This window comes from Miniopterus schreibersii (assembly GCF_964146895.1).
Source record: "Miniopterus schreibersii genome assembly, chromosome: 10".
Lineage (NCBI taxonomy): Eukaryota > Metazoa > Chordata > Mammalia > Chiroptera > Miniopteridae > Miniopterus > Miniopterus schreibersii.
The window spans coordinates 36,532,848-36,550,268 of NC_138110.1; the positions used below are offsets into that span (position 1 = coordinate 36,532,848).

Here is a 17,421-nt window from a genome sequence, read left to right on the forward strand (position 1 = left end):
TTCAGATAAATGTGCAAAGTTACATGTACATAGGATGTTTATTGTAGTCATGTTTGCAGTAGTAAAAACTGGACCCAACTAAAGAAGGGTTCTACAATGGCAGATGGTTACAAATATTACAGGATATCTGTACGATGGAATAGTTTAAAAGAATGTGGTAGCTCTGTGTCGGTTGATGCATGGGGGCAGAAATCACCAAAACGTTATCATTTGGTGAAAATTCTAAGTTCAGAATATGTATAGTATGTTCCTATTTATGTAAAAAACCTGTGCGTGTGTGTACAGATAAATACATTAAAAAGATCTAGAAGAGTAGACCCCAAATTAACAAGAGGCTCAGGACCTCTCTCATCCATCTCTCCTTTAGGATTTTCAGCAACAGGGCACATGCCACGGACGATTAGCCAAATGGAAAGGTGTGTAGGAGAATTATGTCATGTACACATTTATCTTACATGTAAACAACTATATACATTGTGCAAGAAAATAAGGGAGCGAGTAATAGGTGCAACGAGCACGTGCAGTTCCCCGCATCCCTGGAATGAGCCTGAGAAAGACTTTCCTGAGAAAGACTGGAGACCCTGCAGCTCCCATCAGTGGCAGGTCCCAGAGCCCCCTCAAAGAGTGTGCAATTCTAGGATTTAAAGACATATGAAGTTGATTTGTGCAGCATGGCTCCTAAATTAAAGTCTGCTCCCTCATCAATGATTTTTTTCCAACTCAGGAAGGAAAACGTATTGAGCCTGTTTCTAAGATGCGCCTTCCTGAAAGGTTTTTTAAGGACAATCTTCAACATACTGTGTATACTTTTTCTTTCCACGCCAACATTCAGACCTCTTTCCTGCCTTCCCCTCATGCCACTTCATTCTCCAGGCAAGCGTCATTATGCAAAGGCCGAAGTGAAGTCTTCTGCCTCCAGCCCTCGGTCTAAAATCTGGGGACACATCTGCTCAGACACAACTGCAGAGAGAGCTGGCTAGGTGTAGACAGCAGGCCCCAAGGCTGTGTGCACCATAGTGCAGGACCTAGTAGTTGACCAGCCGCGTAGCAGAGGACAGCAGGCCGCTTCATAGCCCAGCTGCAGATGGAACAGAGGCTTAAGAAGAAAGTCTGGACTAACTGGCAGGCACTGGCCCCATGTGGAGATAAACGGAGCTGAGTCCTGCCCTGGGCGCCAGGCGTCGGGAGAGGGGCCTGCTGTACGTGGGCAGGGACGTCAGCCCCACTAATCAAACCTGGCACCTCCCATGACAGGCGTTCACCAGTCAGGCTGGGCTTTTTCCTGTGCGGGAGAGCAATTAAGTGCGTAGAAAGGAAAGGGTAGAAGGTGTGATGCGGAGGTAAGGCGGCTAATGTTTTCTTACTCTCTCACGTTTTCCTAGAAGGAAGGCTGTGGAGTTGGGAAAGTGGGTGAGGGAGGGAAATTTCGCTTTTAATTCTGTTTTAAAGTGATTGCATTTCTAAATGCCCATTCAGAATCTCCACCCGGGTAGTTCATTGCCTCCTTAAACTTAAGCTGCCCAACATGAGCTGGCGTCCCCTTTCCACTGCCACTGCCATGAAACCTGCTCCCCTCTCTCCAGGTCCTACGATGCCAGAGTCCACCTGCCGGCTGCAGGCAGGGACCTGGGAGGCATTCTGCACTTTTTCCTCTGATTCACCTCCCACAGAAGATCCATCCATGAGTCTCTCCGTAGCACCTTCCGGATATGTCTTGAATCAATTCTCTCCTTTCTTCCACCTCCCTAGTCTGAGGCCCAGCAGCTCTCTGGGTAACTTGGAGTCTCCCCTCTCCCACCCATGTTGAGACCAGGAGACACTTTTTAAAATTAAGCTTTTTATTTTCAGATCGTTGTAGAGTCTCATCATCTGTAAGAAATAATAGAGAAATCCTGTGTTACCCAGTTCCCCCAAATAGTAACATCTTGCAAAATTATAGTGCAACATCACAGCCGGGATATTGACATTGACACAGTCAGGGTACATAACATTTCCATCGTCGCCAGGAGCCCTCCTGTTGCCCTCTTATAGCCACATGCTCCTTCCTCATCGCCCCCCCATCTCCCACCTTATCCCTCCCCAAGGAACACCTCTTAAAAAGATAGTGTGTGTATCATAACTCGTTCTGCTTAAAACTCTGCAGGGGCTTCCCAGAGTTTATGGAGTAAAGCAACACACCCTTGTCGGAGCCCATGAGACCCAGAAGGCTCCAGCCCCTGCCCACCTCACCTGACTCAACCTTTCAGGACTTCTCTTGGGTCCTCAAACACACCATCTTCTTGCCCCCTTCAGAACAAACCGTTCTGTCTGCTTGACGCTTTTTCCTAAACAACAGAGATGAGTAATTACAAATATACTGTGTGTGACTACAGAGAATCCGGGGGGGGGGGGAGGTTACTGGCAAACCTAAGTCAGACTAGGCACAAGGCGGCTTAGTAATGAATGTGGTGAGCCCTGAGTGACAAATAAAGGTTAAGGAAAGAGCATCAGGCAGACAGAAGATAAAAAGCATGTCAAATGAAACTCACGTATCCCAGGGCCCTGAAATGTTTCCCACGGAACCTCTGGGTGACAGGCTGTAAATTATTGGGCGTTCTGGAACCTGGCGGAGCTGAGCTGAGGCGGCCGCTCAGCCCTTGTGGCTGACGATGGAATTGCGCCCACAGCACCAGTAGGTTTGTAGGAATCACAAATGCAGGCACCCCGGTGAGCTCTCAAGTCGGCCAGTGCCTGAGCAATAGAATAGGTTCGTTCTTCCTTGTCGGAGTTTATTTCCTGACCTTGGAAAAGGGACATAGATAGCATGTGGCATGTGGAGAGAATCTCTTTGCCTGGGTTTGCTACGGAGAGCGTTCCTTGATTACCTGCTTCCCTCTCCAGCTGTTTAAAGCTGGGTTGAGCAAATGCATGACATCTTGAAATCACAGCATCCTACACCCCTCAGAATCTCATTCTGCAAATGTGCTGACTGAGCTAGATACCCATTTAACAATTTAGATAATTTCGTATTTCAGAACACTGTTTAAGTGGCAGCTGCTGGTTCCCTGTGCCGACTGAACGCCATTGGAATCTTTTCTCTAGATAAGCTATTGTAGAACCTCTCTGCAGTGTTTTATTATGGATATGACTGTGTATCCCACTTCCCTTAATTTCCCCTCCTCCTAATTATACTGATTGGTTCACTGTTGCTTTATTTTCTGCTTACCCACATGCATGAACATGCACACACACACACACACACACTGTTATAATTCCCAGTACGCCAGGAGTCCATAGCTTTGGTTCCCTTTTTGATGGGGAACCACAAAATTCTCTCACTAGCCTTTTATTCTGAACATCTTTGGGACATGTCCCCCAGGCTGCTAGCATCTTTTGTGGTCTCTGATGGATGTCCACCCTTCCTAGATATAGAAAAATCTGCTGACAGGCAGCCCCCAACTTATCTATTCCTGGCTTATGTTCAGAAGTCTATTAGCTATTTTTAATAACCTTTTAATATTATAGAAGTATATGTACATTGCAGAAAAAAAAATTTTAAAGTTTAAACAGTATATTCCAACCACTCAGAGATTGCCAGTGCTAAAACCTTAGTGCTTAGCCTTCTGAATTTTCCATGCTTATTTCAGACAATAATCTCTGAAACCTTTTCATTTTAATAAAATTTTATTTCCTCTAATACTGTAACCGTATTCGAATTTCCCTTGTTTACCCCAAAATGTCCTTTACAGGTAGGTGGTTTTTCCGAGATGGAATCTGATCTGAGACCACATTTGAATCCGATGATGTCCCTTCCTTTTATTACCTGCCATAGTCTCTCTTCATTGCTGCTGACTTGCTTAGGAGACCGTGCCAATTGCCCTCCAGAAGCTCCCACCATCTGGACTTGTCTGATTGCCTTGTCATATGTAGTTTAGCTCATTACTCTATCCTCTAGTTTCCTGTAAACTGGAAGTTGTATCTAAGGATCTGATGGGGTTAAGTTAAACATTTTGGGGAGAATACATCTCTAGTGATATTGTGTACTTTCTATTACATCACATTAGCAAATACATGTGGTTGAACCACCATTCATGATGCGAGGACTGACCATTCGATCAGGATGACTCATGTGTTCCTTAGGTTGCAATAAAAATGATCTCTGCCAAATTCAGTTTCTCACCTCGCACTGTTAACATTTCAAGCCAAATAATTCTTTGTGGTAGATTTAAATTCTTTGTGGCTGCACTGTGCATTGTGGGCTCTCGGGCAGCATTCCTGGCCTCTACCCACCAGATGCCATTAACACCTCCCTTCCCAGTTATGACAGCCAAGAATGTCTCCAGACATTGCTACAGTGTCCTCTAGGGGCAAAATTACTTCCAGCTGAAGACCAGTAGTGTAGCTTAAGGAAAAGAGGAAGGTGGTATTTATAGGAAGGATACTAGTTTATCTCATAGAACCAGTGGGAGTGCTCTCTAGAGTGGGAACCCAGGGCGGCTCTGAGGACCTCAGTCATGAGAGTCTCTGGGCTTCTAGAGCACTGCCCCTAGCATGGCTCTGTGCCAGCAATGCCCAGGGTCTCTTTCTCCTTCCTTGGTTCTACAGAGAGACCGTCTGATTGGCTCAAGTTGGCTCCGATGCGTACACTTTAGCCAATCAGCTGTGGCATGGCTGCTAGGTTCCCACTCCTGAGGGTGGAACTTTCTCAGAGAAGGCAGAGTGGTGAGCTGGGTAGACCCCAAGAAGTTTCTTCTCCAGTACCTGAGCGCATGCCCACTAAGAACATCCACTGCAGCCCATGGTCTCAGCTGCTGCCACCTAGTATTTGTGTCCCTGGTGCATAGACTGTACTCTTAGTGCTCCTGCCCAGGCCTCTTCTCTCCCTTAGCGGCAAGACTAGCTGCAGCAGTCAGCCCCATCCAGCCCCGCCCCAGTACCATCCAGGTAGCATCTCTAGCCCCTGCCCTCAACGTGCCCTGCACATCAGGCCTTACTGCTGCGGCGTAGTATCCAGGAGACTTGCCACGCCAGAGTGTGGCTTCAGAATACAGACGGATCTGTCTTCAGCTCTGCCATCAGCACACCGTCATTAGCACCTGTGGATACTGTAGCCTTTCTCTACGAGATTTGGAGGGTGGTGTGGTGGCCAGATAGAGAAAGAACACTTTGCTGCTGCTTCCATTTCCTTTAATAGCCATCAGGATATATCTTGGGCTGGGTATTATCCTTGCCCCAGAAAAACAAGAGTAGTCAGAGAAGCTGGAAGTGGGTGCCACTGGACAAGTGAACAGAAAAAGCTACGGTGGCTCACTGCCTCCTCAAAAAAAATCTTTAAAGGAAAGCAAGTCCTGCAGAGATCTGCTATTTTCTTCAGATGACTACTACTTGGATGCTGTTTCTGAAATGTAAAATATAAAATCTTTTCATTTCCCCTCATTTTCTTGGTGCCTGTACCTTGCAGGTGGCCTGATACCTACATACCTTGCTTCTAGGGAACCTGTCCCAGGGGGGAAGAGCTGCTAGAGTTCCTGGGAGGAGTTGGATACACTCAAGCCTTTTTGTACCCACAGTGCCCAGCATGGCATCTGACTCGTAAACAGATCTTAAAATGAATGAGCAGTTAGTTGCCTGTGGAGTATAAGAACCCGTCAACTACTATGTAAAAAAAATCAAGTACATTAGTTGTTAAATAAGCCTTTGAGCTGTTTTGTGGAACTAGAAACTGTGTGTGGTAAGTTGAATTATGGCCCCCAAGGATATCCATATCCTAATTCCTAGCACCTATGAACATGTTACCTTGCATGGCAAAAGGGATGTGCTGGTTTGAATAAGTTAAGGGTCTTGAGGTGGGAGGTTATCCTGGGTCATCCTGGTGCGCCCAGTGGGATCACAAGTGTCCCGATGAGTGAAAGAGGGAGCCGGAGGGTCAGAGTCAAACAAGGAGATGTGATGAAGGAAGTGATGTGGTTACTGGCCAGGAGCCAAAACGTGGGCAGCTTCTGGAAGCTGGAAAAGACAAGGAAATGGGTTCTCCCCTGGAGCTCCAGAAGGAGGGCAAGGCTGCCGACACCCAGACTTTAGCTCTGTGAGACCCATTTCTGTTTTCTGACCCCCAGAACTGTAAGAGAAGAAATGCGTGTTGTTTTTAAGGTACCGAATTTGTGGTCATTTCTTACACCAGCAATAGGAAAACAATACATTATGTGTGTACATATACACATGTATGCATATCGCTTTTCTCTTTCTAGGGAAAATGTTTTCTGTATCCCAAAAATTTAATCAAGAAATAAGCTTTTGAAACGCGGCCCGTTTGCATTTTGGGGTCCACCCTTCCTGACCTTCCTATTCCATGTACTCTCTCCAGGGTCTTAAGGAAGCTTGACCTAGGCATCTGTAAAATGAGATCTTGATCTTTCTGCCTCAATAAATCATTGTAAATCTCAAAAAATAATTATTTAAAAAATATGTTTTCTAGGATTTAAAAATTATTTAAGCGTGATAATAGGTGTGTGAATAACCTGTTTCCCTTTACCTGGACATAAGGATAAGCAAGAAATATGGGTGGTGCTTTCCTCACCAGAGAAGATTACATGGGCCTGGGAGCAGAGAAGAGGGATGGCCTCTAGAACGTTCTGGAGCTGGATTCATGTCCTTCACATGAAGGACTAGGGCCGAGCCTGCCGCTGCCCCATGAACTCCTGCTCATCCCCCTTGCACCTGGGGCATAAGAGACCGAGTCGCCTAGAGTCTGTAAAAGCCAAAGAAAGGAACGGTGGGCATTGTCAGAAAAGAACGGAGGCTTAAGGAAAGATTTCAAGAGAGCCAGAACCAGAAGGAAATGAGCACAAGGCCAGAAAATCTGAAAGGAAACATGATACACTTAAAAATATGGGATTTAGATAATAAAGTGAAATGATCCTGATCGAGGACGGCAAGGAGGACACGGTTCCTGAAGAAGGCAGCCTGGGGACCACGCCTGTCCTGCAAGGAATCTCCGAGGAGCCCAGGCGGGAAGCGTGCACTAGGAGGGGAGAGAGACAAGTACAAAGGAGCCTGCCGGGGAAATGAATGGCCAGCGTGCGCTTAACCATGCAGAAAATGCTAACAACAACAGGGACCTTTTTGAGTTCTCTGCTGGCCGATGCAGGCAAGTCAGCACGGAAGCTGATGGCCAAGCGAAGCCCAGTCACTCAGCTGCTCTCTAGTGCCCGCTGCCCCCAGCACAGACCTGGTAGAACCACGTGGTAAAGGGAGAAGTAGAGCCCAGAGAGCCAAGAGAGTAAAGGAACGAACACCTGGTGGCTTGACGCAGGTCCAGGCTAGGCCCGTGAGGTTATGTCCCAAGTGCAGGATGACCTTGGGGAGCCCTTTTAAACCTCCACTTTAATAACCACTAGCAGGATCCTTGAGAAACCGTTGAGCAGGGCCAAAAGTCTCATAAGGCACAGTGTTTCTCTGATTCTCCAAGAGCAGATCACGATGAATGGGAACCACGTTGTACAGGGAGGCACTCTGTCAGTCCATGGCCAGACGTCAGAGTGGATTACCACACATGTGGTCTGTGAACTCCGAGGGAAAAAGAAGGCGGAGAAGATTCAGAGTCAGCAGGGGGGGACTTGTAGCCCCTCGTCCTGTTAGCCTCATTGCCTTTGGGTTGTGCTAGAAAAACTGGTAGATAGGGGCATTGTCACTGTCATAGACTCATAGGATATCAGGGCTGGATGCAACTTTAATGTACTTTAGTTTGGGCTCCAGTGACTGGAGCCCTAAACAGTTAAGGAGACTCTCTGGGCAATATGGAGACTTGGACTCTCCCACACCTCCAGCCTTTCCCTTGGAGTCCCACCCAAACACATGGTATTTCAAGAGACATCTAGCAAAGGCCACAATTATGGGTTGGATGATCTTAGAATTACAGGTTTTATAACTGCTTGAACAGCCAAAATCCAGAGTCTTAATTTATTACCCAAGCATCAGCTTGAGCAAAGTTCCTGTATATAGCCCTGTCTGCTCAGTACTTTAAGAAATTATTCAGCCCTGTCCAGTGTGGCTTAATTGGTTGGACATCATTCATGCACTGAAAGGCTGCTGGTTCAATTCCTGGTCAGGGCACATACCTGGTTTCAGGCTCGATCCCCAATAGGGGGCATGCAAGAGGCAGCCAATCAATGGTTCACTCTTATATAATGTTTCTCTCTCTCCCTCCCCCTTCCTCTCTCTCTAAAAAACCAATAAAAATATTTTTAAGAAATGAAGAAAGAAATGATTCACATATAGAAACAGAACACCCAGTTCGAAATGACACAAAAATGAGAGAACATTATGGGAAAGAATCCACATTTTCTCAATGCATTGGAACAAAGTCAGAACCTACAGTATGCAATTTAAAGAGACGATATTGTATGTCAACTTCAGTTGAAAATTTTTTAAAAATAAAGGGATAAATAATGGAGGGTTTTAAATTTTTTACAAATGCTGAATGAGGAAGACTTAGCTCAATACCAGCTCTCGTGAAAAATGCGTAGGGATTTCACTGTAAACACAATGTGAAGAGAGTAATGGGACTGCCAAGGAGGCTGATGCAGCCTTATGCTGTGTGGGAGGCAGAATGATGGCCTCCGAAGATGTCCGTGCCCTAATCCTGGAAGGTATGAATATGTCACTTTATATGGCAAAAGGGATTTTGCAGATATGATAAAATTAAGGATCTTGAGATAGGGAGGTTATCCTGGATCATCTAGGTCGCCCAGTATACTCACAGGGTGGTTATGAGTGAAAGAAGGAGGCAGGGGGGTCAGAGTAAGAGAACAGAAGTGACAACAGAAGCAGAGGTAGGAGTCATGCAGGGCCACCAGCCATGGAATGCAGGTAGCCTCTGGAACCTGAGAAAGGAAAGGAAATGGATTGTTCCCTGGAGCTTCCAGAAGAAACACAGCCTTAATGACCCACTTTAGACTTCTGGCTTCTAGAACTGTAAGGTAACAAATTTGCGGTAATTATTGCAGCAGCCACAGGATACTAATACAGGCTGCATTAATAGTGGTGAGAGTGTCTAGCCAAGCCAGGTTGTACAATGCACTCATTGGATCATATCTAAAAATGTGATCACATCAGTTCTGGTTTGGGTTTTAAGAAGCATGTTGACAATGTCAAGTACACACCAGATGTTGATTAACTTCAAAGTTATAACAAATGAAAACAAACTGAAAAGATTGGGTATTTTCACCCTGAATAATATTAAGACATAACAGTGGTCTTTAAATGTTTAAAAAGATAATATGGCAAAGAAATATTAAGACCACTGAAACCCCAGAAGGAAGAATTACAACAAATGAGTTGGAGTTATAGGGAAATTTAGGTCTTTTTTCCCCCCCTTTAAGGAGCAAAACAGGAAGAGTGGGGGGAGGAGAGAGAGGGAGAGGAGAGGGAGGGGGAGAAGGAGGGCAGAGGACACACACACACACACACACACACACACACACACACGAGTCCACCAAAATTCAGGTCATTTTAATGAAAACATTTACAACAATCAGAGCTGCAGAGTAAATACTGTGCCTTGTTAGGTAGTAAGCTTCCCATCACTGGAAGCATTCAATCAGAGGCTGAATGGCCACGACTCAGAGATGTTAGAAAGAATTCCTCCATAGGGTCAGGCTTGGTAAAGAAAACTGACTAATTTGAGGACTTGACTCAGAAAGACAAGGCATATTTCCACTGGAGTCCAAGTCTTCCTTGTGCTAAAATTTGTAATTAAATCTCTTAGAAAAATAAAAGGCATTAGCAGGGGTTCTTACTTCCGTTGCTTGTGTAATTCTCACTGCTGTTTTTAAATCTCCTTGAGAGCTATCATCTTGATAAGTAAATAAAGGCTTGAGGTCAACATCTCACAGTTGGTGTATTTCAAAGATAGCAAAGCCACCCTAGTGGGGAGCCCCAGGTCAACCGGAGGAACCCGCAGTCCCCCCATTCCTACCCTCAGGCTCACTAGGGGGCCTCAGTTCCACCCTGTCTTAAGAGTGGCCACACCTCAGCTTAGTTCCCAAGTCCTCAAACCAAACAGTACCTCCTGTGGGTCAGGAGGCTAAGCAGGGAGCAGCCTGTGAAATGAAAATGATCAGAGCAAAAGGCTGCTCTCCTGTAGGGAACCAAGACTCCCGTGCGGTGGAGTTGCTAGGAGAAGACAATAAAGAAGCAGCCCATTCTGCAGATGAGTATCGACGATAGGAGCTTCCACGGGCCCTGGTTTCTCAATATAGAAAGTGGATGATCCAGCTAGAGGCTCACTGGTGCTTTCTCATCTCTGGGTGCCTTCATAATGCTGCTGCTTGATTTACCAGAGGAAGAGCCAAGTGCCCGATAGAACAGCCCTCTCGTGGCCATGCTCTCCCCGGGCTGCGTCCCGCGGAGGCAGAGGCTCTGGTGGCGCCCGGCCCGGGCCTGCAGCACTGGCCCTGCGGCGGGCGCCAGGCTCCACCTGCCAGCTCCAGCCTGGGAACGAGGGCAGAAATGCCTGTCAGTTGATTACGATGTTCTCAGTCGACGTGTCTGGACAAGTGCTCGCTTACCTCACACCCGGAGATGATTGTGGCCATAGCTACGTTTAGGCATAATACTGACCTGCTTGATAACATTGTTCCTGAGTTGCCGCCTCCCCCTCCTGTTTGTTCTCCCTTTAGGTGGCCTGTGTGTGTGTGGCTACCTGTTTGCTAGATTTCTCCTCTAATTCAGTACATTTTTTCAGGCAAGAGAAAAAATGGGGTGCCTAAAGATGGGGTGATAGTGCTTCCAGAAAGGGACTTGTTTCCTTTCCCGCACCTCTGTCCTGAGGGGTCAAGGCCTACAGCTGTTATGACAGCAGGGGCAGTGTGTCAGCCCCCAGACCTCCCTCAGCCCCCCCCACACAGTCGCAGGTCAACACCCAAGTGTAGCTGAAGTAGCGTGCCCTCCAGGCGCCCCACCCACCACCTCCCCAGCCCCCCTTCCACGGTCATGCGGCCCCAGCTCTCCTGCAGAGAGTTCCCCAGCTGCCACTGGAGGTGACCAGGACTACAGGCTTCCAGGGAACCGAGCACAGCTGCGTCTCCTTCACCTCAGTCGATGGGGTTTTAGCCGAGAGGCTAGAAAGTGGATCCCCACCAGCACAGTCAGACTTTAAATTCCCAATGACATTTCTCTACAAAAAGAGAAAACTCTCGAGTGAATCTTTCCACATCCCGGTGTTCTCATCTGCAAAATGGGAGTACTAGTGATTCCAAGTCACTGGGCAGTTACGGGGATTATGGGACTTAATTCATATGAAGCCCTTAGAAGAGGGCCCACCTGGTCCTTAATACTCCTAGGCCCTTTTCTAACCACTGAAAGAATAAATCGAGGGAGTGAGTGAATACAAATTGAGTCTGTGCAACGTGTTACAAGTGAAAAATTTACACCCAGATTTAATTATTAAAATAACAGAGGTGAGAAATTCACCTCTTATATGTGGACGTTTTCTGTCCTTTATGTTGCATTTTGCACTGAGAAATACGTGTTTGTTTTCCCCCCAGGACTACACTTTGTTATATGAAGAGGCAAAATATTTTCAGCTTCAGCCCATGTTGTTGGAGATGGAAAGATGGAAGCAGGACAGAGAAACTGGTCGCTTTTCAAGGCCCTGTGAGTGCCTAGTGGTGCGTGTTGCCCCAGACCTCGGAGAAAGGATCACGCTCAGTGGTGACAAATCCTTGATAGAAGAAGTGTTTCCAGAGATTGGCGACGTGATGTGCAACTCTGTCAACGCAGGCTGGAATCACGACTCAACGCACGTCATCAGGTTTCCACTGAATGGCTACTGTCACCTCAACTCAGTCCAGGTATGGCGTTGTCACACACTGTGTGGCATCAAGCGTCACTCTTAGTGCTGTTACTTACTTAACCTTGCCTTCACATGGCGCCTGTCCTCCAGTGAGCTGGGAAACTCTTGTGGTAACACTTCTGTTGGGTTGGTAAACCTGTTCACCCCTCTACAGCATTAATTCAGTCACTCCACAGATATTACTGAACAGCTACTTATGTGCCAGGCGCTGGTACGAACACGGGAGACAGAGAAGAGAGAAACAGAGACATCCGTTCACTGTTCATGGAACTTACACTATGGGAATGGGGGGAGGGGGCGCACAAGTAGTAACCAACACAAGTGTTGGTCAGGTAGTGACAAGAGGATATCTGGGATTGAGTGTTTCCAGCAAGTTTCCAGCAGTTTCCAGCAAGTTCTGAAGACCCTGAGATAGGAGTGTGTTTGGGATAGTGAGGAATATCAGGGACGCCAGTGTGGCTTGAACAGAGTGAGGCCTGGGCAGGGAGTGCTAAGAATGAGGCCAGGGATAGATTGTGGATTGCCTCATGGAGAAGGGTAAGCACTCTGGGATTTTTGGTGTTGGTTTCTTTTGGTTTGGGGAAAGCCATGTGAGAATTTTGAGCAAAAGAGTGACATGGTGCCACTCGGATTTGAAAATGAATCCTCCAGCAGCAGGTGGAAGACAGTGGATGCAAGGGGGACAGTTAGAAAGCTATGGGCCAAGCAAGAGCTGAGAAGTGTCTTATTCTGAATATCTCGAATGTAGAGCTAACAAGGTTTTCTAATGATGGCTTCAGGTCATAAGGCAGAAGCCAAGAAGGACTAAAAATTTTTTTAATCCTCACTCAAGAATATGTTTTTTTGTGTGTGTGTTTTTTCCATTGATTCGAGAGAGAGAGAAAGGGAGAGAGAGAAACATCGATGTGAGACGGAAACACAGATTGGTTGCCTCCCACACGAACCCCAACTGGGGGCTTACAATTTTGTTATGTGCCCTGACTGGACTCGAACCCGAGACCTTTCGTTGGTGCATGGGACGATGCTCTTACCACTGAGCCACACCGGCCAGGGCTAGAATGACTAAAATTTTTGACAGAGGAACTGGATGAATGAAATTGCCATTTTCTGAGATGGAGAAGTCTATAGGAGAAGGGTGGAATTCAGAAGTTTGGATCACACCACCTGAGGTGCCATGTGCCTCAGACGCTGGTGGGTGTGGTCATCCTAAGTAATGTGTGTGCCAGCCCTGGGCCAAGGGTTGTAACCTGCACTGCCTTCTTCTAACAACCCTAGCAGGTGAGCACTATTAATCTCCCTCTTTTGCTGAGGAGAAAACAGGCACAGCTGAGTCTTGACTCCAGGTCTCTGTGACTCAAAAAGATTTGGAGTCTGTGGCATGAGGATTTGGGGGTTTTCCCCCTCCTTTTAATTGGAATGGGCCCGTGACTTTGCTAAGTATGGACCCAACAAAACCTTTCCCAAAGCCCAAAGACTAGAAGCATCCACTCTACCATTCTGCCTCTTGACAAGTGTTCCACAACTATTTATAATTTTTTAAATTGATGAGCCCATGTTTGAGAGCAGGACAGCAGAAACTGTTGTCAGAAACTGGGCCCTGGGCATGCTAGAGGAGGTCACACACTCTCAGGGTTACCTAGATCCAGAGGTGCACCCCACACACCCTGCCCCACTCTCCTCTCCTCTCCTCTCCACAGAGGGAGGGGAGAGCCATCTGTTCAGAGCAGGACAGCATTGCATGGCTTCTCTAGGGCTCCATCTCTCACATGTAAACCCTCAGTCCACCCCTCAGGCCATTGAATAAAATCATGTGCCTGACAAGTTTCCCGTCATTGGAGCCTGCTCAGATATGGAGGTTTTCACCTGGATTAATGTTGTATGACATGACCACGACCCGCTCTAGCTTTCTGTTCTGTTGACCAAGAAATTGGCACCAGGACGGTCCTCTAGGTCTTCAGAGACTTTGCGTTAAAGCACTAGAAACCTGAGACTACACAGAGTGATTTTAATATTCTCAAATGATTGCTAACTTTAAGGAACTTTTAAGATGATGTTTAAAAAGGAATGGCTGGCCCGGCCGGGCGTGGCTCAGCGGTTGAGCATCGACCTAGGATCCAGGCGATCAGGGTTCGATTCCCGGTCAGGGCACATGCCCGGGTTGCGGAGCTGCAGCGGATCAATGACTCTGTCATCACTGATGTTCCTATCTCTCTCTCTCCCTCTCCTTTCCTCTCTCTGAAATCAATAAAGATATATTTAAAAAAAAAAAAAAAAGGAATGGCTGCCCGGCCGGGTGTGGCTCAGCAGTTGAGCATCAGCCAATGATCCAGGAGACTGAGGTTTGGTTCCTGGTCAGGGCCCATGTCCCGGTTGCGGGCTCAATCCCCAATGGGGGACACGCAGGAGGCAGCGGATCAATGACTCTCTCATCACTGATGTTTCTCTCTCTCTCTCTCTCCGCCCCACCTCTCCCTTCCTTTCTCTGAAATCAATAAAGATATATCAAAAAAAAAAAGTAATGGCCAAGAAGCATAAGCTATTTCCATGCTGTTGGAATAAGCTTTGACCACATCCAAGGTATCATCGGATCATTTTGAATAATTATCATATTATGCATATTGAACCCCTTGGGGAGGAAGCTTTGGGATGTCCTTTTATTAGCAATTTAGCAACTGTAGCAGCGCTGAGAGACAAAAGATATCAGAGTTCAGTTCTTTATAGTTCAAAGCTTCCTCTACCTTTGTAATTCTCGCCCTCATCACGGCAAAGAATCCTTTCCAGTGAGGTGGTTTGGCCCAGCAAACAGGGGTTTTTCTTGCTGACAGGCTGCATTCCTGCCTCTGCTGGGGAAACCTCCTCAGAGCGAGCTGGTCTTGGCCTGTTACTCACCTGCCCCAAAGCACACCTCGATTTTGAACTCAGGGAGTGTCTTCTTCATCTGGTCCTTTTGTCGACTGGTATGCATGCGTGTGCATTGTGACCACATCTCCAGAAACAGACCAGTGCAGGGTAGAAGGTTCGGTTTTTTTTCTCATGAGGACTTTTTTTTTTTTTTTTAATTTGCCAGCATTTGAAGTTTTAATTTTCAGAAAGCATACTCTTGCTTTCTAATCTTATCTAGTTAGCTGTTTTACAAGATAGCAGATTATAGTCCATATAAAAGTAGGTGACCAAAAATAATATTTTTTTTAAAAAATAAGGGTTCCCTTTGCATTGACTACATTCAGAAAGTTATTTAGTAACATTTCACTTCATTCAAAAAAGAAAAAAACTGAGCCAGACATTTTTTTAGTTATGATGGAGTCATCTTGCCTTTAGAATGGTGTAGAAATAATTTAATTATATCCAGAATCCTGGCAGGGAACATTTGCAAGTCTAATATTTGTTGAATTCCTAAAGAAACAGAATGCTCCAGTTCGGTTTCCTGTGTTTTTGCCTATCTGAGGGTTGTAGGAACTGTTTCCAGCATTTAAGAGTGTCAGACAGTAACAAACCCAGGGATTTTTCTGGCATTAGGTATTTGAGTCATTAAAGAATAGGTTAGGTAGCTTGTATTTATGTGAGATGTTTAGAATTTCTTTGTTTTGGATATGTTCTAATATATCACCATTACATTTATTCTTGCCTCCCTGAATGCACACAAGGCAATAAATCTGCTTCAAACACCACAAACTTGAAAACCTGTCAGTAAACCTCAGTTGTCTTCAGTTTTGCTTTTAAGACGACCTTAGCCTTCCCAGCTGAAATATATTAACTCAGAATGGGGGAAACTTGAACAATGTCAGGGTCAAGAGTGAATGAGTGGAGAGTGAATCACTGGCTGAGTAAATTCAGATAATATCACTGACTTTCCATATCCTTCACCTCATAGAATGTATTTTAGTGGCCAATGAACTTTGAAATGTGAGCCTTTTTTTTTTTTCCAGAGAAGATAGTGTCACACATTGCAAAAAAACATGGGATTTGAGGCCAGTAGACCGGATTTGGAAACCCAATTCTATCACTTACTGTGAGCCTCAGTTTTCTCATCTAGAAAATGGGCTACCACCACCCATTATGACTGGAGGTTGTAATGATTAAACGAACTTGGTATGTGGAAAGCTAGCATGTAAAGGCACATTTTAGGCGTCAGAAACTATTGCTCCTTCCCTTCCCTTTAATTCAAAGTCTTCATTTGAAAGCAGAAACTTAAAGATACATAAGGGTTAGATAAGCTTGACCAGAGCTGCACATGATGTCAAACTTTGGGACAGTTCTTTGGGCTGTTTTTGTGGCCAAAGGACATATCTCGCCCCTAACAGGATGCTTGTCTTGGCCTCTCACAGGTCCTGGAGAGGTTGCAGCAAAGAGGATTTGAAATCGTGGGCTCCTGTGGGGGAGGAGTGGACTCGTCTCAGTTCAGCGAATACGTCCTTCGGCGGGAACTGAGGCGGACGCCCCGAGGACCCTCAGTCATCCGGATAAAGCAAGAGCCTCTGGACTAAACGGACATATTTCTTATGCAAAAAGGAAAAAAACAAAACATACACAACAAATAACGCAAACAAAAATGGGACATTTATGTGCAGTTGGGACAGCAAACCAAGTCCTGGACCTAAAATTGAATGAGACACATTTATATCCAATAGAGACCACACCTGTACGCATAAGGGAACAATTGGAATAGTGATATCCTCAAGGTGTAAAAAATATATAAATATATATATATATGTCAAAAGGTAGGAAATGCAAAAAAAAAAAAAAAAAAAAGTGGTAGCTACAGTTGGTGCTGTGATGGCCGTGAAGTGTCCTGGGCCTCCCAAGGCCTCCGACTAATAAACAAGCCATGAGCAGTGAGGACGCATCTCCTTACCGTTTCCATTGCCAACAGCCATCCGTTGTTTCTTTTTCCTTTGTCTTTCTGTTTCCTATTTTTTTTTTTTTTTAAACACACCTTGAATCAGTTTCTTTGCATATGGTTTCACGTCTGTCTCTGGGCGGGGACCGGGCAGGACTTCAGAAAAACTCTCGTGAGCACATTGCATTCGAAAGATGTTAGATATGAAATTTTAAATGTAGTTTGTACAGAAGTCACACTTTTTTGTCCGCCTCACAGATGTGAACGTTACCTTGTTTTTAAACTGATCAGTTTTGCAAAGGGGCCAGAATTATTACTTGTTAGAGTTGCACCAGTTTGAGTCTGCTGCTTTCCTACAGTTTTTCAAATTTTATAATGTATTAAATACAATAAACTCTGTTTAAAAAATAAGGTCTGTGTGAAACACACATGTCGGGGAGAAGCTATATTAAAATGAAATATTCCTTTTTTAAAATTTTCTGTGTTGAGCATCAAAAAGAGGCCTAAAAACTGAGGTGAGCAGTCAAAACCCTGTAAAGGACGCAGGCGGCCGTCACCTGGTGTAAACAGTCCTGTCCCTCTCGTGGGTGTTATGTCCCGCTGTCACTCTGCATTGGTTAGCAAGAGAAATCTTCCTTCCTTTGAACCCTTTGTTTACAAATATCACTTGCCTCCTGCTGCAGAGCAAACCACACCGTTGCAGCTTAAGACAACATTTTACTCTCTTGTGACTGTGGTTCTCTTGTGTGGA

The 17,421-nt window shown here is 45.7% G+C and overlaps 1 protein-coding gene across 5 annotated transcripts in view; it reads left to right on the plus strand.

Annotated features, from left to right (window-relative positions):
- The window catches only part of KCTD1 (potassium channel tetramerization domain containing 1), a 174,146-nt gene extending 157,042 nt beyond the window's left edge, over positions 1-17,104 (plus strand). For all 5 annotated transcript variants that reach the window (XM_081148469.1, XM_081148471.1, XM_081148472.1 and 2 more), the window contains 2 exons: positions 11,526-11,831; positions 16,159-17,104. In XM_081148469.1, the coding sequence (XP_081004595.1) occupies positions 11,526-11,831; positions 16,159-16,317 (465 nt within the window). In that variant the 3' untranslated portion in view covers positions 16,318-17,104. The remainder of the gene's footprint in view (positions 1-11,525; positions 11,832-16,158) is intronic.
- Positions 17,105-17,421: the final 317 nt, after the last annotated feature.